Source organism: Ursus americanus, chromosome 33 (genome assembly GCF_024610735.1).
Source record: "Ursus americanus isolate L20-20 chromosome 33, mUrsAme1.1.p, whole genome shotgun sequence".
In the NCBI taxonomy this organism is placed as follows: domain Eukaryota; kingdom Metazoa; phylum Chordata; class Mammalia; order Carnivora; family Ursidae; genus Ursus; species Ursus americanus.
Window position 1 is genome coordinate 13,147,655 of NC_142159.1, and position 22,196 is coordinate 13,169,850.

Sequence of the window (22,196 nt, forward strand, 5' to 3'; positions counted from 1 at the left end):
GCAGGTTTTTGAAACACGATGTCAAATTTTTGCCCTTTTTTTTTTTTTTTTTTTTGTGCCTCTGAGCTTCCTGATAAAGTGCTTGAGAGTCTTGGGTTGAATCAGCCACCAGACCAGATAAACAAGCTGGACTGTCACTGTTACTGCTTTCTGCAACTAGACAGGGAACTCCCTTGGATCCTGCCCAGGACTTGGAATTCCGAAGCACACAGACCAGACACCTTTGCACCTCGCTCCCCCAGCTCAGGCCCCACCCTCCCCGCCTTTCCCTCCCCTCCTTTCCCCCTCCTCCCCTGTGGCCGGGTGGAGCCAAGCGCTGCGGAGGCGGCAAAGCCTCCCAGCCCTCCATCTGTGCTCAGCCCGGAGCCGGAGCCGAGGCCAAAGAGGGCTCTGAGCCCGGCCCCATGAGGACACTACTGACCATCCTAGCCGCGGGATCCCTGGCCGGTGAGTGCCCATTGCCTTGTGGTCAGACTCCCCCTACCCCCCCCACCCTCCGACACCCAGGACGGTGGATCAGGGTTACACACATACACACACACACACACACACACACACACACACAGCCCAGGATGGCCAGTTTCAGTTTCTTCTCCACCAGGGCTGCCCTGGGTGACAAGCTTCCCTGGAGAATTGGGGAGTACCTCAGGTTACTGGGGAGGATGAGAGGGTCCCTCAGACCTGGCTTCTTCCAGTGACTCAACTCACCTCAAGACTCAGGGATGCAGCCCATTGTCTGAACTGGGGTGCCGGATGCCCTCACCTCAGTGGATGGAGAATTGGCTTGAGGGAGGCAGACATCCTTGGACCCCTCGAATAATTCTGATAGTTATACCATCCCCTCCTCTGCTTCTGGCCGGCACTGGCCCAGCAAGGGGAGGGGGGAGAAGGACAGATGGACAAAACTTGAGTGTGGCCATTGTTTCTCTCCACGACCCACGGGAGGCCTCTTCTGACCCCTCACACTAGATCTAAAAGAGCATTAACTGGGGCGCCTGGGTGGCTCAGGTGGTTAAGCTTCTGCCTTTGGCTCATGTCATGATTCCAGGGTCCTGGGATCGAGCCCCGGGTGGGTCAGGCTCCCTGCTCAGTGGGGAGTCTGCTTCTCCCTCTTCCTGCCTTTCCCCACTTGTGCTCACTCTCGCTCTCTCTCAAATACAAATAAAATCTTTAAAAAATAAATAAATAAAAGAGCATTAACTCTAGGAAATAAACTGAGGGTTGCTGGTGGGGAGGGGGTGGGAGATGGGGTAGCTGGGTGATGGGCATTAAGGAGGGCACTTGAAGTCATGAGCACTGGGTGTTATATGCAACCGATGAATCACTAAATTCTGCCTCTGAAATTAATAATATAATATATGTTAATTAAACTAAATTGAAATAAAAAATTTTTTTAAATTAAATAAAAGATGATTTTCTCCCAGAAAGGCCAGTCTGCCACATTAAAAGATCTTAAAACAACAGGGCCCTTTTAAAAACAGGACAAAAGGGCATAGTTTTCAAATTTGATAAAATGGATTTCTTGATTTATCATTACAGAGAACTTTTAGACAGATACGTGAAATCCCAGATTGGCTCTCTGCTTCCCAAGACGTTTAATAAAATTCAGGGAACTGTCTCAGGAAGTGAATGCATAGTCCAGACTGAAGAGCAGGGAGAGATGACCTCTGCAAGGCCCCTTCTAGCTCAACGGCAGGATGAAGCCCATAAAGGGCCGGAGCTTCCCAGCCCCCTCTGCTGCTGTCCCCTGTGTCAGCTGGTGGGATCCACAGTGTTTCCAGCTGCCACCTGGGCCCTTCCAGTCTGTTCCACTCCAGCATCAAGCTGGGCATTCCCAACGCACTGGGTCCTTGATGAGTGAGGAAGGCTCACTGCATCCCCCAAAGACTCCATTCTGGTTGGAAGTCTCAGAAGCTCTTGACCCTTGCAGATGGGGACCAAGGGGAAACAACCTTAGGAGTTGTTAAGAGCTGAGAAGGTTCTCTGGGCCCCAGGTCTCCTCTGCCCCAGCATTCTTAGGCTGATGCTAGAATATTTTGGATTATTTTTGTTTGTTACCCAACTTGTTGACTTAAAATTGTTTTTCCAAGTGAATTTGAAAACTTCCTTTCATAGAGGCCACCAGGCTGCCAGTTTCTAGACAACACATGTGTCCCCAGGATTTCACAATGTAGACTTTCACCCAGGAAGTGCAGAAACAATGCAGGCTGAGGAATACATGGTAGCTTGAAGGGGGGAAAGGAATGAACAGGGCAGGAGAGGGAGAGATCTTTTTTTTTTTAAGGTTTTATTTACTTATTATGGAGAGAGAGAGCTCAAGCGCGGGGGCTAGGGGGCAGAGGGAGAAAGAGAATCCCAAGCGGATTCTGCACTGAGCATAGGGCTTGATCCCAGGGCCCTGAGATCATGAACTGAGCCGAAATCAAGAGTCAGACACTTAACCAACTGAGCCACCCAGGTGCCCCAAGGGAGAGATCTTGTTAGCTCTCAATGCCCCCTAAAAGAAGAGTCCAGCCAAGGTCCACCCACTCCATTTCTGGAAGCCAACTTCAGTTCCCTCCTGGAAAATGGTGCCAACCTCCTCCTAGCCTGGGCCCTTTACCCCCCAAGCATGTGCCAGCCCCAGCCACCAGGCTCCCCCCCACTACAACTAGCGCCCCAGGATACCTACCCCAACCAGCAACCTTCCCAGTGCAGCCCCTAACCCACCACTAGCGGTAGTTAAGCCCATCCCCTGATAGACCCTGGCCTTCTATCAAATCCCACCCTCCCTCTCTCCTGCCCTAACTTTATCACCCCCTCAGAAGCCACCATTTGGTTCTGACCTCAGGTGGACTCCCTCCCACATCTTAAGACCCAGCCCTGAATCCAGGACCATTCCTTCCAGAACAGACTCCAATTCTGCCCAGACTCATCCAAACAAGATGTCGGCCACACCTCGGAGCTCAGTGGCATAGCCATCACATTGGCTAGAGGCAGTAAGACACGTCCTCCCCATGCCCCAAGTCCCCTAGGTCCTGTTCTGGGAGCTCCCGGAAGTCTGGAACACAAAAATTTCTATAGCTGTTGGGACTGACCAACTCAGATTCCAAGAGGAATGTGGCCTTAGATTTAACCAGTGGATGCATAGCAGGGTCGGGCTGTCCGAACACTTTTCCCCATCCTCACAGGTGCCTCCTAAGCCCACGGACCCCTCTTGCAGAAATATTGTACGTAGACTTGGAGCGGGGAATAAATAACTATCCTCTCCCTACACCTTGGGTCTGTTGGTTGTCATGGCCTCGTCTGGGGAGGAGCGAGGCACACACACATCAAAGACACATATACACACAAGGCTCCAAGGCCTTGACGCAACTGGGTCTGCACCTGCTTAATTCCCACCCCAGCCAACCAGCCCTTCTGAGCATGCTCAGAGCCAGCTGCCGGCTCCGGCCGCCATTTTCCTGCAACCCCTCTTCCTTTCCACAGGCCAAGCCGGGAGGGCTGAGAGAAGAGTTTCCTAAGTGAAGGCTCTCATTTAGAGTTCAAGATCGCTTTGGGGGGCAGTGGCCCCTCCCTGGTCCTCTTCTTGGGGCTCTGGCCTTTGCTGTGCCCTCCCTGCCCTCTTGTGTTCCCCCACGACCAGTCTAGCACCATGATGAGGACGGCAGGCTCCGTCACGGACTCACCGAGACACGGGGCAGGGAAAGCTCTCTGAGCCCCTGCTTCTGCCTCCTCGGGGTGTCAGGAGGGTTTCGTGAAGAGACTTAGCCTAGTGCCTGGCACTGGGAGCACATTTCACAAGTGTCCGCTGCCGCTCTTGTCATTAGCGTTTGCCTTTAGATAAGCCGAATTATCCCCCATCTCAGAGATGAAGAAAACAGGCCCCCCAGGGTGGCCCTGCCCGTGTGTGGCTCCCATCGGCCCCCTCGCCCCGTGAAGTCTGTGTGGCTGTGGCAGGTGCTCTGTCTTCCTCCCCGTGCTGGGCGGGCAGGGGCGGGTTCCGCCAACAGAGGGGCCGGAGCCCACAAACGTCCTCTCCAGCCTTGTGTGCGATTATTGACTCTGGGAAAGTTGTTCTTTGATGTGTTAGTTGAACCGTCAGCGTGTAGTTGAGCGTCTTTCCAATATTCCGCTGGTGAGACGCCAACTTCAGGTGTGTTCGCAAGCGAGGGAGGGACAACCCCAGGGCCGTCAGGGGGTGGAAGAGACGCGCTCCTCCCTCGCTGCTGGCGGGGACTCAAGATGCCGCAGGCGCTCTGGAAAACGGTTTGGCACACAGTGGGGCGGCCGTTCGGAAAGTCAAACAGAATTACCACGCGAGCCGGCAGCTCGGCTCCTAGCTCTATACCCGACCGAACTGAAAACATAGGGCCACTTACAGACTTGTACACAAACGTGTACCGGAGCGTTGTTCCTAACAGCCGAAAAAGTAGAAACAACCCCGATGTCCATCAACTGATGAATGGATAAACTGCAGAATAGCCGTCCAGTGGGGTATTATCCAGCCGTAAAAAGGAAGTAAGGACTGACGCAGGCTGCCACATGAATAAATCTCGAACACGTTATGCTAAGTGAAGACACGAAAGGCCACTTACTGTAAGACTGTTTGTATGAAAAGTCCAGAACAGGAACCATAGAGCCGGAAAGCAGCTTAGTGGTTGACTGCGAGCTGGGGAGCGAAGGAAGGGAGAGGGACCCCTGATGGACACAGGGTTCCTTTTTAGGGTGATGACAATGCTCTGAAATTAGATAGTGGTGATGGTTTCCCTACTTTGTGAATATATTCAGAAACCCCTGATGTGCACGCTTTGAAATGCTGTTTTATGGGCTGCAGATCATAGCTCACTGGAACACTTGAGAGCAAGAGAAGGAGGGCTGTGCTGGTCAGTTGCAGAGTCTCTGGTCCGTGGGTGCTGCTGCCGCCCTCCGGTCGGACGGCTTGTTGGCGGGCTGGGGGCAGGACCCTCGTGCCCATATGCTCACCCTGCTCCCACTTCCCGCAGCTCACATGGTGGAGGACACCTCGAATCTGCTTCAGCACGTAAAATTCCAGTCCAGTAACTTCGAAAACATCCTGACGTGGGACAGCGGGCTGGAGAGCGCCCCGGACACGGTCTACAGCGTGGAGTATAAAAGGTGGGCTTCCCTCTCCACACGACCTCTTCGGACTCTGCTCTGAAACCAGCCCTTCCAAGAAAATCCCTGTCTACCAGATGTCCCCACGTCCCACCTGGTCCCCCACCCCGGTCTGATGTGACACAGCTCGCACCACCCCCTGCCAGAAAAAGCTTTGCTCTGTTGTGGTTTCTTTTGCAAAGGGAGGATAAAATAATGGTTAAAAGTACAGGTTCTGAAAAAAAAAAAAAAAGTACAGGTTCTGGAGTCAGACTGCCCAGGCTTCCCTGCCAGCTCTGGCCTTTATAACCTGGGGCCATGGGGTAATCTCGCCAAGCCTCAGTTTCCTCACCCATAAGGTAAGGCTACCAAGAGTACCTCCATCAGAGGATTGTTAGATAGATTAAGCAAGATAGTCATGAGCGCTTGTGCCTGGCAGATAATAAAATGGTTTTACAACAAAGAGCCATGCCCACCCCTCAAGCCCAGGCCCCTGTTCCTGCTCGTCTCCCTTCCTACGCAGAGGAGGAGGTTGGCATGGGCTCAGGGGTCTGCACACCTGGGTTCCATCGCTGGTCCTGCCTCTTTACCCTGTGGCAAGTCCCTTCCCCTCTCTAAGTTTCAGTTCCCGCATCTGTCAAATGGGGATGACAGAGCCTGCCTCAAAGGCTTATGGTAACAATGAGCCCAGAATGTGAACTCAAATCCTGGCCCCCCAAATGCATGCCCCAACACCAGTCCAAATTTTTCCCCTTTAAGCCTCAGCTTCCTCATTCAAAAAGGAGGGAGAATCATGTCTTCAACCTCACAGGATCATTGTGAGGACAAACAGATCAGCCACATAAGGGGCCTGGGACACAGAATGTGCTAAGTAAATATTAGATATCGTTATCATTATTAATAAACCGCAGGCCCAGTGCCAGGCCCAATCATTCAAGGTGTGCTCCGGCCCCTCCCGTGCCCGCAGGTACGGAGAGAGAGAGTGGCTGGCGAAGGAGGGCTGCCAGAGGGTCACCCGGAAATCCTGCAACCTGACCATGGAGACGGGCAACCTCACGGAGCTCTACTACGCCCGGGTAACTGCCACCAGCGCGGGAGGCCGGTCAGCCACCAAGATGACTGATCGGTTCAGCTCGCTGCAACACAGTGAGTGGGCACCCCTCACTGCAGGGGAGGGGTGGGGGGAGGCCCAGAAGGTCAGGGGGCAGTTCAAGATGTGGTTTTAGGGAAGGGCACCCCAACTAGAGACGATCCCGTGCACAGCTGGGGGTCTTTCTCCAGTTCCATCCTGGCCTCCCAAGGTCAGTTCACCTTCCTCTGGCCTCTCGGCTCCAGCCAAGGGCTCCTAACTCAGTGCCCTACTCCGGCCCTGCCTCTTTTCCAATCTTAGTCTTGGTCTGGGCTTCCACATCCCCTCCTAAGTGGGTGTCCCCGCTGTCATCCCAATGACCTCATTTCATTATGTCACCACCTGCTACTCTCTGTTCATTGTCTTCGTAGCTGCTATCACCATCTGCAGTGATGCCCTCTGCCTGTCTGTATCCCACCTGCCTCCGTGCGGGGGCGTGGAATCCCGCGTTCTCGGTCCTTCGCACGGGGCCTGGCACGGAGGAGAGGCTCACCACGTAATTGATAAGTGAATGAATCTGAGTTGCCAAACTCCCCACACCAGCTGAGCATGGGCAATGTTCACTAACTGACTTCACAGCCACGTGGTTTTCCAAGAAAAGAAAAAATAAAACTAGTTATTTTTTTCTAGGCTTATTCAATTAATACATATTTATTGTAGAAAATCTGGAAAATATAGAAATGCACAAAGAAAAATGAAAGAAGCCCAACATAATCTGAACACTTAAACATAACCAGAGTTAACTAGCGACTGTCTCTACTCTTTGGTGACCTGGTTGTTTGGTTGCTTTTCACACAACGCCCTCAGGAACGTTTGCCCACGTCATGAAGCACTTTTCCACAGCATGACATTTCACGGCTGCAGAATGGTCTGTTCTATGCAGGTGTTCTTAATTTACTTCCCCAGTTCCCTTTTGGGGGACTTTCAACTCAGTTTTTCAATTTTATAAACAAAACTGAAGTGAACATTCTTCTAGCTCCAATGTTTTCAATCTCAGAGGTCAATGGACCCTTGAGGGATTTTTATAAATTCGCTTCAGGGGGAGTAGGGCTCATGAATCCCCGAAATTGGGTGCAAAATTTTTGCATGTGTACATTTGGAGGGAGAGTAGATCCGATCCGTAGCATTCGTCAAATTCCTAAAAGGGTCTGTAAACCAGTAAAGCTTATTTGGTTATTCAGCAAATCACATCTTGAGAGAGACTGAAGTCTCAGGCCTGGCCTTTGAGGCCAAATCAATAATTTGAGGCCCCCTGAGCATGACTTAGTTTATATAGCTGAACTCTCAGTCCCCAAAGCTGTCATTGCCAGTAGACTGGGGTAAAGGGTGCTATGGGCAGACTCAAGGTGGGGACTGTGGAGGCAGGGGCAAGAGCACGGTTAATCTAAGAGGTCAGTACCCCTCTCCCTGGGTTCTGCCCATTCACCCCTGGGCACCCCTTTGCCAGCCTTAAACCCACACGCCCATTGCTAGCGGTCGTTTTCTCTTCTCACCTGTTTGTTTAGTTGCTGCTTTCATTAGCATAACTGGGGCTGGGGCTGGAGGAAAGGGGAAACAGTCAGTCATGTCCCCTGGTCCAGGGCAACCTCAGACACTACGGGATGATTCCAGCCTTTTCTTTTTGCTTTTCTCTCTCCCCTTTCCAGCTACCATCAAACCACCCGACGTGACCTGTATCCCCAAGGTGAGATCCATCCAGATGATTGTCCATCCCACCTCCACACCTATCCGCGCTGGGGATGGCCACCAGTTAACCCTGGAGGACATCTTCCCTGACCTATTCTACCGCTTAGAGCTCCAGGTCAACCACACCTACCAAATGGTAAATATATGTGCCTCCCTGGTCCTTCCCTGCCTGGGAAACTCATTTCTCTGTCACTTAGATCTGCATTGCTTCAAGTAGAAAGGAGATGTTTTATATAAATTAGCATTTATATATCTACAGCCCTCCCTCTTGTAGATCACATAGACAAGCACATGCTAAAGTCTCTGACAAGTCCTGCAAAGCCAAGACTCCAGTTTCAATTCATTGACTACGACTTCTCTCAAATTTCTTGACCAGAGAAACTCCTTTCATTTTGCATAATTTTTTAACTTTATTTTTTGCCTGATGCCTTATAATACCCTGGAGAGCAACCTCTACTAACATCTTCAGATGTCCACTTTGGAAAATGCTGAAATCTATTGCTGCTGCTGCATTTCCTTTTGCTAGTTGTCCACCATTTGCAGGAACTGGATACAGGCTGTGTCTTAAGATCACTAACAATGAAAGGTGGAAGGCAAGGGCATAAATGGTCAAATGATGTATGAGGTATTTCTTTTGTATCCAGGAAATATGTGTTTTCTCCCAAGCATGTGCCAGGGGATCCATAATTCCACTGAATGGCTATTCCCACACCCAAGAGGTATAATCTAGTGGATGGGGAAGGAGCTAAAGCAAGAATTCAAATAGCTAGAGATAGAGGAAAATAAGGATATTGCGTGGGGTGGAGCGGGAGCAGGGTGGTAGGAGGGGAGATGGCAGCTCAAAGAGTTCTGGAAAAACTTCCAGATCAGAAAACTTTCTGGTGCCAATACCAACTTCTGAGGCATGCCGAGTAATACACGCCTAGTATATCATTTATTCCTCACCCTTACCTTGTGAGGTGGGGGCTACCATCTCCATCTCCTGAATGAGAAAACAAAGAGGTTAAGGCACTTGCTCAAGATTGTTCAGGAAATGATAGCAGGGGCGCCTGGGTGGCACAGTCATTAAGCGTCTGCCTTTGGCTCAGGGCGTGATCCCGGCGTTCTGGGATCGAGCCCCGCATCAGGCTCCTCTGCTGGGAGCCTGCTTCTTCCTCTCCCACTCCCCCTGCTTGGGTTCCCTCTCTCGCTGGCTGTCTCTCTCTCTCTCTGTCAAACAAATAAATAAAATCTTAAAAAAAAAAAAAGGAAATGATAGCAGAGTCAAGATTCAGATCCAGCTGTGTTCACAGCCCACATTTTTCCCTCACTGGCGTAGACGGCCCCACCAGGATCGGGGAGAAAAGCAGGAAAACTTAAAACTCTCCTGGGAAGCACAAAACTGCCCAGTTTGGCTAGAGCACGGAGACCTACAGGCCAGGTTCTCCTGCAGAACAGTTTCACAAAACATGGCCCCAAACCAATGGCGTCAGAATCTCCTACAGTATTTATTTAAAATGCAGGTGCCTGGGCCTTCCTCCGATCTACTCAGGGCAATTCAGCAGTGGCACCTCTAGGATCTGAGTTTTTAGTCAGCAGCCCGAGTGCTTCTTACCCACCCTGACATCTGAGACCCGCTGGTGTAGAGGAGGCTGCTGTGGGAGATAAGCCGGGCGGGCAGGCTGGGAGGTCGAGGGCTGGGGGGGTGGACAGAGGAAGGTCTATTGATCTCAGTAGTCAGGGGAGCAATCAGAGATCACTGAGCAGGGAAAGTCCCTATCATACTACCTATTAGTAAATATTTGGGCTTTAGTGACTATCTTATTTACAACTTAATTCAGTCTGTGGTCAGAGAACACACTCAGCATGACTGCCGTTCTTCTGCATTTATGGCCGGGCATATGGCCCATCTAGGGGAGTGTCCACATGCTCTTGGTTTGGCGGAATGCTCCGTGAATACCCGTCCGATAATCGTATGACTCAGGTGCTCTGTGTCTTTCCTGATTTGGGGAAGATCTGTTGTTCTTTTCATTGCTGAGAGTATCAAAATCTCCACCTGTGACTGTGCGTTTGTCTCTCTTCCCCTCTAATTCTGTGCAGATTTGCTTCATGCCTCTTGAAACTCTGTTCTCAAACAGACACATTTCTGATTGTTACAGGCTCCCGATCAATCGACCCTTTTATCGTTATGAAATGTCCTTTTTTCCTCCAGTATCATTCTTTGTACTGAAGTCTACTGCACCTGTTATTCACATAACCACTCCAGCCTTCTCACACACACAGTCTGCCTGGTATGTCTTTTTTTGTTTTGTTTTAGATTCTATATCTTTATTTATTTGAGAGAGAAAGCACACGTGTGCACGAGAGTGAGCACAAGCAGGGGGGGAGGGCAGAGGGAGAGGGAGTAGCAGGTTCTCCCTGAGCAGGGAGCCCGGCGTGGGACTCCACCCCAGGACCCTGGCATCGTGACTTGAGCCCAAGGCAGACGCTTAACCAACTGAGCCACCCAGGCGCCCGTGCCTGGCACATCTTTTTACCTCCATTTACTGTCGCTCTAACTGTGTCTTCTATTTCAAGTGCATCTCTTGGGGTGCCTGGGTGGCTCAGTCATTAAGCATCTGCCTTCAGCTCAGGGCGTGACCCCAGAGTCCTGGGATCGAGCCCCGCATCGGGCTCCCTGCTCAGCGGGAAGCCTGCTTCTCCCTCTCCCACTCCCCCTGCTTGTGTTTCCTCTCTCGCTGCCCGTCTCCTCTCTGTCAAATAAATAAATAAAGTCTTTAAATAAATAAATAAATAAATAAATAAATAAATAAATAAAGTGCATCTCTTGAAGATAGCATTCTGACATCTCTGCCCTTTTATTGAGATATAATTCACATACCAGAAAATCCTCCCTTTTAAAGTGTACAGTTCCATGGGTTCTCGTACCTGTGAGAAGTTGTGTGACCAACACCACTGATTCTCCTTGTGCTGTTAATCTGTTTTCAAGTTCTCTGACTCTTCTCTCAACTCCAGTCTGCTATGAAGACCATTCAAGTGGGATTTTTATTTCAGATATTATATTTTTCAGTTTATTTCAGATATTATATTTTTCAGTTCTAACGTTTCCAATTTTCATGGTTTCTGCATCCTGGTGAGATTTCCTAGTCATTCGTTATGAGCCCATTTTCTTTTGCTTCCTTGGGCATATTTATGGTAGCTGCTTGGATATCATTGTCTCGGGCGCCTGGGTGGCTCAGTCGGTTAAGCAGTTAAGCATCTGCTTTCAGCTCAGGTCATGATCTCAGGGTCCTGGGATTGAGCACCTCTCCCCCTCATCGAGCTCCCTGCTCAACAGGAAGCCTGCTTTTCCCTCTCCCTCTGCTGCTCTCTCTGCCACTCCTCCTGCTTGGGCTCTCTCCATCTCACTCTCTCTCAAATAAATAAATAAATAAAATCTTAAAAGAGAGAAAGAGAGAAAATCATTGTCTGCTAATTCCAGTACTTTGGTCATCTTGGAGTAGGCCACCATTGATTGTCTTCTCTCCTGAATATGGATCATGTTTTCCTTTACTTTGCATGTCTAACAATTTTCGAATGTATCCTGGATGCTGTGAGTGGTACAGTGGAGGGACCCTGGATTCTGCTCTATTCCTCCGGAGAGTATTGATTTGTTTTGTTTTGTTTTGTTTTGTTTTGTTTTGTTTTAGCAGGCAGGTAATTTGGCTGACCTTCAAACTCCAAAATCTCAGTCCCATTCTTTCACCTTTACCTGGGCTGTTTGGAGTTTACCCCACTCGCCTTCAGGGCCAGGCAGGGATTTGGGCCAAGTTTATACTCAGAACTTGGGCCTCCCTCTCTATGGACCTCTCCTATCTGCAGCCTCTCCCTTCACTTTCTAGCTGTTAGGATTGTCTTCTTATTATTCAAACCAGTAAGATTACAGGGTTTCTATTTAGGTTTAAACCACCCCACAAGGTGAAGGCCTGCTTTCAAGCTAAAAGACATTTTAAAAGATGAGAAATTTACCCAATGACTTTCCCTGCCTCCTTTTTCCAATATCTGCCTGCTTTTGCTTACTCTCCAATGCTTGCAGGTAGTTTTTATTTTGGCCGGAGTTGATAGCTGTTGCTTTAGGGAGGGTTGGTCCAAAGAAGCTATACATTCCTGGGAGCAGAAAGAAGAGAGATCAAATGTGAAAACGAAAGAGAGATCAGGGCAGAAAGTGAGGGCCCCCTGCAATGGTAGGGGCTGGCAATCACTGGGCCTGAAGCAGGCCAGAGGCAGAAAACACCTGGAGAAGGAGGAACCTTGGGGCGCAGCAACTCCGCTGGGCTTGTGTCATATGATCTTTAACGTATGCAATTTCAACCATACGAGTTACTCAAAACAAAAAGTCGTAAAATCTGTTTATGTACTTCTTCACCCACTTACACCAACCCCCAGAAATAAAAATGAAAACAACCCTAAGCCCTGGCTTCCGTGTGCCTGGAAAGGGGAAGATGTAGCTGAAATGCAAAGAACCAAAGAAAATTCTTACTTTTTGAACACCCAAGAACACAGCTCCTGGTCCTTTAAGGGAAGGTTTATGAATCACTTAAGGCCAATTAGAAGCAAGGGATGTGAGAGGGGCTTTGTCAAAAACGGCTTCAAGTTCTGGGCCTTGAATACTGGAACAAGAAAGACACCATGAACGGAGCTAGGGAATCACACGCAAGTACAGGTTTGGGACTGGGGAGGGGGAGGGACCCAGAGAGAGGAGACCAGCACGTTTGGACACGCTGAGTTAGACATGCCCACGGGGTGCCATCGAGCAGCGTGCTGGAAGTGCACATCCAACTGGCAGCTCTTGCTAAGTTTGGGAGTTTTCTACACATCGCTGATCTCCAGAGCCATGGGTCCAGATAAGATCACTAGTGAGAAAGTAAGTGGAGAGAGAAAAAAATCAGATGAAGAACAAATCTTGCAGAACAACTGAATCGGGGCACTGAGACCAATGAGAGAAGTAGGATGAGAACCAGAATGATGCAACAAGGCAGCCAAGGGAAGAGTTCAAGGTCAAGAGGCTAGAGACACACCGGAAGGCTAGAGTTAAAAGAGCAGCTCTAGGGGCGCCTGGGTGGCGCGGTCATTAGGCGTCTGCCTTCGGCTCAGGCGTGATCCCAGCGTTCTGGGATCGAGTCCCACATCGGGCTCCTCCGCTGGGAGCCTGCTTCTTCCTCTCCCACTCCCCTGCTGTGTTCCCTCTCTCGCTGGCTGTCTACCTCTGTCAAATTAAAAAAAAAAAAAGCAGCTCTAGTAGAAGGATCAGCAACTGAAAGGAGAAGGGCTTGCTTCAGCAGGCAAGATGTGGCAGGAACAACAGGTGTTCAGCATTGGCAGAACCCAAAGAGCCAGGTGGGCTGTAGAGAGAGATAAGTGGACAGGGAGACAGGGACTGGGGTTCTATCCCATGATATGGGCCGAGCCATCAAAAGATTTAAATAGGGGAGCATTGGAATTATGTTAATCTTTTGTAAATATCACTTTGGCACCAGGATGAATATGGAGGTGGACAGGGGCAAAACCAGAGACAGGTGACCAGTAAGCAAGCCACTGCAAGAGTCCAGGCTCACGATGTCAAGGCCCAGTTATGGCAGAAGTGATGAGGAAGGCAAGAGAGGGATGGATATGGGGTGCCTGGGTGGTGCAGTCGTTAAGCGTCTGCCTTTGGCTCAGGGCGTGATCCCAGCGTTATGGGATCGAGCCCCACATGAGGCTCCTCCCCTGGGAGCCTGCTTCTTCCTCTCCCACTCCCCCTGCTTGTGTTCCCTCTCTCGCTGGCTGTCTCTATCTCTGTCAACTAAATAAATAAAATCTTTTTAAAAAAAAAGAGAGGGATGGATAGTCAAGGGTTTTTGATGTTTGATAGAGAAGGAGGAGAAGGAGAAAAACTAGAAGAAGAGGGGATAATGATGATGTTGGTGGTGCTGGTGGTGCTGGTGGTGCTGGTGGTGCTGGGGGGAAGGTGCTGGAGGTGGTAGTGATGGTGCTGGTGGTGCTGGTGATGCTGGTGATGGTGCAGAGGGTAGGGGAATAGGAACAGAGCATTATGGACTGACCCACCAGTTCTTGGTTTGGGCAGCTGGTGCCACCATTGTACTGGGCGCCGTGACCCAGGCAGACGTGTGCGCAGCCTTGATTGGGCTCCACGTGGAGACTGGTGCCTAAGAGGAGTCACTCTGGGTTCTCTGTCAAATTCAGCACCTTGGAGGGAAGCAGAGAGACTACGAGTTCATTGGCCTGTCGCCTGACACAGAGTACCTTGGGACCATCATGATTTTTGTTCCAACCTGGTCCAAAGAGAGCGCTCCCTACGTGTGCCGAGTAAAGACCCTGCCAGGTAAGCTCAGTGGAAACCAGCGGGAGCCGGGACACCTGATTTCGAATCTCGGCTCTGTGCTCTCTTCCCTGTAACCAAGGCGGGGTTTGGCGGGGCTCACAAGCCTGCAGAGGGATGATTAGTGCGTTCCCATAGTCAGTCTTCGTTAATCCATCACTGAGTTAGCCGATGGGTTATCATTAAATGCGTTTAATCCCCACCTTCCAGCCCGCTGGATTTCCTCTCCCTGGCCAGCTTTCTGTGTACCCTGGCAAAGCAAATTCACTTAATATTAACCCAGGGGAGATATCCTGGGAAATAATCTGCAGAAGGGAAAGCAGAGAAGATAAAACGTTCCCTCAATATCTTCCAAAGTCAAAGAAGAGTAACAGTGATGAGAACTAGCATTTTTTAAAAGATTTTATTTATTTATTTGAGAGAGAGAGAGAGCGAGAGAGAGCACAGAGGGAGAGAGAGAAGCAGACTCCCCACCTAACAGAAAGCCCGATGTGGGGCTTGATCCCAGGACCCTGAGATCATGACCCGAGCCAAAGGCAGGCGCTTAACCGACTGAGCCACCCAGGCGCCCCGAGAGCTAGCATTTCTGCAGTGCTAACCAGGGACCAGGCACCACTCCGCACATTCCTCGTGAGCCCCGTACAAGACAGGTGCGATTATCGCTTTGTTTTACTGAGGGAACCGAGGTTCGGAGTCGTTAAGTACTTTGCACAAGGACACGCAGGTGGTGAAGGATAGAACGAGGCAGAATTCAGGAGCCCATGTTCTCACCGTGACGCTACAATAGAGATCGTTTTGAGTCATCGGCCCAGCGAGCTGGTGCCCCACGCTGCCTTCCTCCGGCACACTGAAACCCGACTCTCATCGTTAAGCATCATGATATTTTTATTAGTGTTCATGTTCACAGAGATAGAAATGTTGTAATGCTCAGAGCCGCAAGTTTAGAAGATGAAAGTGATAGTAGCGGGTCGGATGGATTTGGAAAAAAGAGTCTCCTCCTTAGTCATCAGCTTCAGAGTAATGATGTCAGTAGGTGATTTCTGTTCTAATGAACAGAGGAGAGGAGGCCGCTAGAGGCTGGGCCCTCGGGTAGACTGAAGCGTGATAGAATCAGCATCGCATCGGTTCTGGTCCGCCGTGTTGTTCAGAAACTCAACTCACCAGTCACCCCAAGAACCCACGAAAGACGGATTTCTCCAGCCGAGTCCCAGTGCATGAATTTTCAGGGCAAGAGACGCCTGGTAGGACAGCCAGCACTGGCCGCTTGCACGGGGCATGCCCTTCCTGGGGAAGGTGCCCCGGGGAGACCAGAATAGAACTTGGCGAGAGCAGGACTGGAAAAGGAAACCGACTTTACAGGCACCATGCTGGGAGCCCGTATATGATTTGTGACCCTCTCCCCTGGATGGACTAGACAAATCTTGTCCATTCCTGCCCCCCCCTGCGCCCCACCCCTGCTTGCTGACAACATACTGACCACTCTACCCTCATCCTTTTGTTGGCTCGTCCTTACGTGATCTAGCTTATGACATGATACCTTTTTTTCTACGATTCTAGCTGCTTTTACATAAATCACACTTCTTATTGGCTATTTCTTGCTGACATCTAGAAAGCACCTCATCCTTAAAAATAAGTATATGAACAACAATTCCTACCACTTACTACGTACCCACTCCATTGCCAAGCACTGTGTTGAATGCTTTACATATATTATCCCATCGAATTTACAACAACCCTGCAGGTTGGGTAGCTTCATCCCCATTTCACAGAGGAGGGACTCTGGCTCAGAGAGGCTGAACAGCTTGCCAGTAACCACACAGCTGGTCAGGGAACCTAGTTAGTTCATCTGATCTTGAAGTCAGCACTTTGCAATTTTGTTTATAGCTAGGCCTCTCCACTGCATATTTATTCCTCTTATTTTCACTTCAGAGCGATATATCCTGCCCTTGACCCCATATCCTGTCCTCTGTTCTTATCCCTGGAGTCCAGAATTCCCACTTTACCTCTCAGGATGTCTGGGAGGGTCACGGGGCAACATCCCTGTATCTTGATGCTGGAAAGGACTCTCACCCCGTATCCGATTTTTACAGATGAGGAAACGAAGGCATCCTTGTGTAGTGGGGAGAGCTTTGTAGATGTACATGACCAGCCTGGCTCCACTGAGTAGCTGTGTGACCTTGGTCAAGTCACTTAGCCTCTCTGACACTCGGCTTCATCACCCCTAAGAAGGGAGCATCTCTGGCCCTCTTTGTTTGGTGGGATGTCATAGGTAAAGCACGTCACATGGTGCAAACAGTAAGAGCTCAATAACTGCTGCCTACTGTTCTTAATACAGAGTAGACCAGAGAGGGTCGTGCAGCAGAGAGAAGCTTCTCAGCGTACCAGTGGCTGAGCCAGACCCCTAACCTCCCACATTCCAGAGTTGTTTCCATTACTTCTTCCTGTCTTCCCACGTGTGAAATGGCACATGGGAATGTTCCAAGTGCCTGTCCTACCCTGCCGGAGGAGCGGGGGTTTTCCTGTACCATCAGGCATGTCAGGTAGAGACATTCTGGTCATGTCTTCCCCCTGGAGCAGTAACAGGACTATCACGTGACGGGGGACAGGGCATCACTGAAGCAGGAAGCTGACCCAGGGAGGCCCAAGCTTCACAGGCTGGGGAGGAGCAAGGAGTGGGCTGGATGTGGAGGCTCCGGCGATTCCCGGGGTTCACAGCAATTGCCAAGGTCGCTGGCAGCTGGTGCTCAGCACCCCACGCTGAAGCCACCTGGGGGAATGGAAGGAGGGTGGCCTGGAGAGTCAAAACCCCTGGAGAGCACAAATTGCCAGTTTTAGCAAAAATCCCAACTACCGCTTCCTTACCCCACCCCCCACTGGGGCAGCAAGTGTGTCAGGCCAAGAACCGACGCCCATCCCGAAGATGCGGGACCACAGGGAGAAGGCTCCACACTAAAGCCCTTAGTCAGCCCTCTGCTTCCCCTTTAGAAAGGGTGGTGCCGCCCGGGCTCCCTCCCAGGCAAGGTCTTCCCTAACACCCAGCCCGCTACCTTTGCAGGGGGGCGTGGAGGACAGGCCCCTCCCATTGCCACCCCCCCCCCCCCCCGCCTCCCCACCTCTGCCCAGAGCCGCCTGCCAGGGAAGCAGGGCTGTCCTCAGAGGCAGGCAAGAGAAGCCTGTTGAGAAGGTTCTGCTCTGGCCTTGCTCTGGCCACAGCCCACCCCATAGTCCAAATGCACAGGTCCCCCTAGAGCCTGTGACCTCCTCCTAGCCCATACTCTGGGTACCCGGGACCCCAAAACTCCCTGTACAAATGCCCTGAGCCTGTGTCCCGTCTAGCGGATCTGGTCCTCGCCCCCTTCCTCCAGAGAGGAGACATTCTGTTGATGTGCAGACCCTCAGACCGAAGGGGGGCCAGTAGGCAGCTCTGTGTTCAGGGGCACGGGTGAGCTTGGCCATACGGGCTGGGAGTCCACATCTCTGTGCACAAGGCCCCCTGGCAGAGAGGGATGGAGCCGCGGTGGGCCAGGGTCACTGGCAGGCCCCCCCGCCCCTCCACATGTTAGCTCGGGACCGCCAGGAGTCTGAGAATCCATACTCAGACTTGGCCTTCCAGTGTGATGAAAAGTATGTCTGTCAGGGCGGGGGCATGCAACCTAAGTTACTGAGCGTAAGAATACGATTTCTAAATTCGGGATATTTAGACATCTAGTATGCAGCCGTCTATGTGCGCTCCTGACCCAGCCCGGCACGCGGTGGGGGCCAGAGAGGCCTTCCCAAGCCTGGCCCGAGAGGGCAGGGGGAAAAGCACCCAGCCCGCGGCATCCGCACAGGACAGGGCCCGACCAGACCCCGGCCTCAGTCTCCCTGCTCTGGCCCCTGTGCTCCCCCAGATCGGACGTGGACGTACTCCTTCTCAGGCGCCTTCCTGTTCTCTGCGGGCTTCCTCGTCGCGGGGCTCTGCTACCTGAGCTACAGATACGTCACCAAACCGCCTCCACCTCCCGACTCCCTGGTGAGCGGCTGCGCCTGGGGTGGGAGAGGGCGGTCCCGGGGTGGGGACACAGGCCCAGGGGCCCCCGGTTCTCCCTGTAGGGCAGGGATAAGCACGCAGTGCAGAAAATTGGGCCTCGTTTCGCCTCTCCAACCCGAAGTCGACAAAGACACGGCCCAGCAGGGTGTATTGGAGAAATGTGGGTGCCAGGAATAGCGGGCTTGGGGTGGAAACCCAGGTGACGCGAGAGCATCCACGTCCAGGCAGGTAATGTGGGACCTGGGAGAGCAGGCCCCTGCGAGGGGCCGAGGAGGGGTGGGCACCGGGGAGAGCCCTGGAGCTCATGCCCTGTCCACACGGGCAGCCAAGTACCGCCGCCTGGGAGTGCGGGGCCAGTGCTGCCAGGTCCTCTAAGCCCGGTGTAAACCACCCAAGTCCCCCTGGCAGCCCCAATATGGCGGCCAGCACTGGCTCCGGGCTGAGGTAGCAGGGCCTGCTGCTGCGGACACCCGAGCTGAGCGGTCTGGGGCTCTAGGAGCTAGCTCTCGTTCATTATGTGAGGGACAGGGGAGCTTGAGGGCATTTCGCTCAATGTCAAAGCCCACAGGAGCCATTTCCTGTAGGACTCTCCCGGCCTCCCGTTACCCCCTATCCTTTTGCACCTGGCCCCCTCCATCAGGCTCTTAGGGCTCCGCGAGTGAGGAGCAGTGTGGGCCACCCCCTCGAGAGTGTACCCCAAGGCAGCCTCCACTCGGAGTCCTCTACTTCCTGCATTATCTACCTTCTAGAGAAACCACAGCCTGAATCTCTGTCCTGGAGATAACCCAGACTCAAGAAGTGGCTCTCACCTAAAGGGCTGGCAGCCCTGTCCCTTCAGGGAGGCCCAACACTTAGAGGAATCTCTGGGAAATCAAGAGCATGTGCAGCATGTGCATTTTGGAAAGTGCCCTAGGTGGTCTACCCCATCCCCTCTGCCTCCGCATGGAGGACCCAGCCGTCCGCGGCGCCCTCGGGGAGCTTAGAACGCGCCCTAACGTGTGGCCTGTTGTTGTGTCTGCACAGAACGTCCAGCGAGTACTGACCTTCCAGCCTCTGCGGTTCATCCAGGAGCACGTGCTGATCCCTGTCTTTGACCTGAGCAGCCCCAGCAGTCTGGCCCAGCCCGTCCAGTACTCCCAAGTCAAGGTCTCCGGGCCCAGGGAGCCCCCAGGAGCCCCGCCACTGCACAGCCTGTCTGAAATCACCTATCTCGGGCAGACAGACATCTCCATCCTCCGGCCCTCTGGAGTGCCAGCTCACCAGACGCTCTCCCCACAGTCCTATGCACCCCAGGCCGCCCCCGAAGTCAGGCCCCCTTCCTATGCACCGCAAGTAACCCCCGAAGCCAAAACTCCATTCTACACTGCACAGGCCATGTCCGAGGTCCAGCCTCCCTCCTACACCCCTCAGACCACTCCAGCCTGCTGGCCTTCCTATGGGACCTGCGGGGAAGGCTCTGGCGAAGACTCCCCACCTGTAACACTCTCCAGTCCCAAACACCTCAGGACTAAAGGGCTCCAGAAAAAGGCACCAGCTGGAACTTATATCCCAGATGGCCTTTCTCTGCAAGGGGTGACCTCCTTGGATATGGAGGACCCCCAAGAAGAAAATTTCTTCCACCAGCCTCCGGGAGTTCACGCGGACAGAGTGCCTGAACCCAGTGTGCTACACGGAGGGGACCCAGGGACACCATTGTACCTAAAGGGCCAGCTTCCCCTCCTCTCCTCTGTCCAGATCGAGGGCCACCCGGTATCCCTCCCTTTGCACACTCCTTCCCTCCCATGTTGCCCCACAGACCAGGAACCAAGTCCCTGGGGCCTGCTGGAGTCCCTCATGTGTCCCAAGGACGAGGGTCCCGTGCCTGAGATGGGGGCCCAGAGCCCAGGCTCTCAGGCCTCAGACCTGGAGCAGCCCACAGAACTGGACTCTCTCTTCAGAGGCCTGGCCCTGACTGTGCAGTGGGAGGCCTGAGCAGAGAACAGGGCAGGCCTGGGGCTCCCTCCCTGTCCCCCCCCATCAAGCTCACATCGTTGGCCATTGCTCCGCCTCAGGGGAATTCCCTTGAAAGAACCAAAGGAAAGAGGGACCCGGGGCCCCTGCCCTGCTCCACGTTTTGGAGCAAAACGGCATGCTGAGGACTCCAGCCAGAGGGGTTCCGGGTACGCATCATGTGCCGATGAGCTCCGCGGGGCAGGAGGGGGCAGTCAGAGTGCCGGGCGTTAATGCAGGGAGACTTCACGGAGATCCAGCGCCCCAGCTCCTGAGATGCTGGACGCAAAGTTCTCCACCTCACTCCCGGCCAGTTTCATAACCTAGTTTGACAGAGAGTGAGGTCTCTGCCTCCTCTGTGTTCCCCTGTCCTGAGAAACAGAGCCTGGAAAGGACGCCTCCCTGCCGACTGGGCAGCACCAGAACAACCGCACTGCTGTCAAGGCCAGAGGCAGCACGACGGCAAGACGCCAGGGACGGGTGCGGCCTGGGGTTCAGTCCCGACCCAGCCGCTGTCGGGAGTCACAGCATCTCAACTGCGCTCCTCTGCTAGAGGCGGTACCCCAGGTGAAATGCAGGTCCGCCAGGGGAGAACACACAAGCCCTTTCTGCCGGCAGAAGCTGCAGACCCTCTCCTGAGAGCAGGGTTCGTAAGGAAAGGGGGGCCACGTGGCCCCTGAAGTAGACACAACGAGAAAGAGCACACACTGCACGACTTTGAAAACTCGGCCTTGGGTTCGGCTCACCTGGGTTCAGATTTCACTTACCAGCTGTATGACTTCAAGCCAATGAATCACTGCTCGAAACCTCGGTTTCTTCATCTGTAAAATGGGGATGGTAACACCTACTTCACGGGGTTGCGGTGAGGGTGACATTAATAATGTCTATAAAGTACTTAATAGTGCCTGGCACATGGGCGGTGCCCAATCCATGGTGGCTATGTCCGTTGTGATTTTTTGTAATTGGGCCGCACAGTGAGTGACCACTCCCCCAATTCAGGGTGGCTTCACATGGGGGCTTTCTCGTGGCCTCGAATGATCCTCATTTTCTCAGAATTGCTCTAGGCCAGGCCACAGGGCCTGGACTGCCTGGGGGAGGTGGAGGGATGGCAGGGCCTTCTGGAAACAGGGTCCAAAGACAAATGGAGCCTTCTCCCTGAGGTTGCAGGGGGAAGTTGTTTGGGACAGGTGGTGGTGTTTCCAGAAGATCTCCTCTCCCACACCTCAGCAGAGGCAGTGCGGTGCTCGGCGCTCGGTGCTCGCTCTCTTGCCCTTCTGCCCCCGTGGCTACTCCTCCGTCAGGAAGTGGCTCCTTGCTCGCGCTCACAGCGTGCTGGCACGTCCTTTCGCCTCTCAGGTGACCCTAGGATCAGATAACCGAAGTCCAGAGAGAAGGGACCCAGCTAGGGGCGCCCCACGGAAGCCGGGAGCTCACACCGGCCTTTCTGTCCTCATCGCGGGAAGGAGCTTCCCACACCGGTGTGCGTTCTCAGAGATGAGCCGGAGGAGGCGTGAGGAAGGGGGCCCCGATGGAGTCCTTAGGGGCCAGGACCTGTCGTCACCCTGTTGTCCCAAAGCCTGTTCTGAACATTTCTGAGAAACAGGAACAAAGCCTGTGGCCTCCGCATGACCTTCCCGAGTATACGATGTCCTCCAGTCTCTGTCCAGATGCGCTTCCCTCCTCTTCCTCACCCCCCCATACAGCACAGCTGGTGGTGTTCTTATCTGTTTGTCATTAATATTTAACATCTCTTCAGGGTCACTGGTCTAGACCCAGTACCTCCATAACAGGGGGGTGGACCACCCTCCTGACCACCTCGGCCCGCTCTCTCACAGCTGCCACGGTGGCCCCCATGATTATTCCCCGCCCCCCACACTGCAAACAAGGCTGCTTCCTGTCACTTGGGGTGAACTTGGCCAAAGGTTGAC

General features: G+C 52.7%; 1 protein-coding gene across 1 annotated transcript; it reads left to right on the forward strand.

The window, feature by feature from the left end:
• Window positions 1–276: 276 nt before the first annotated feature.
• Window positions 277–21,197, forward strand: IL22RA1 (interleukin 22 receptor subunit alpha 1). Its single transcript, XM_045782397.2, has 7 exons — window positions 277–447; window positions 4,986–5,118; window positions 6,065–6,243; window positions 7,873–8,048; window positions 14,114–14,252; window positions 18,140–18,261; window positions 19,303–21,197. The coding sequence occupies exons 1-7, from the start codon at window positions 405–407 to the stop codon at window positions 20,248–20,250; spliced, it is 1,740 nt and encodes a 579-aa protein (XP_045638353.2). The 5' UTR covers window positions 277–404; the 3' UTR covers window positions 20,251–21,197.
• The last annotated feature ends 999 nt before the right edge of the window (window positions 21,198–22,196 follow it).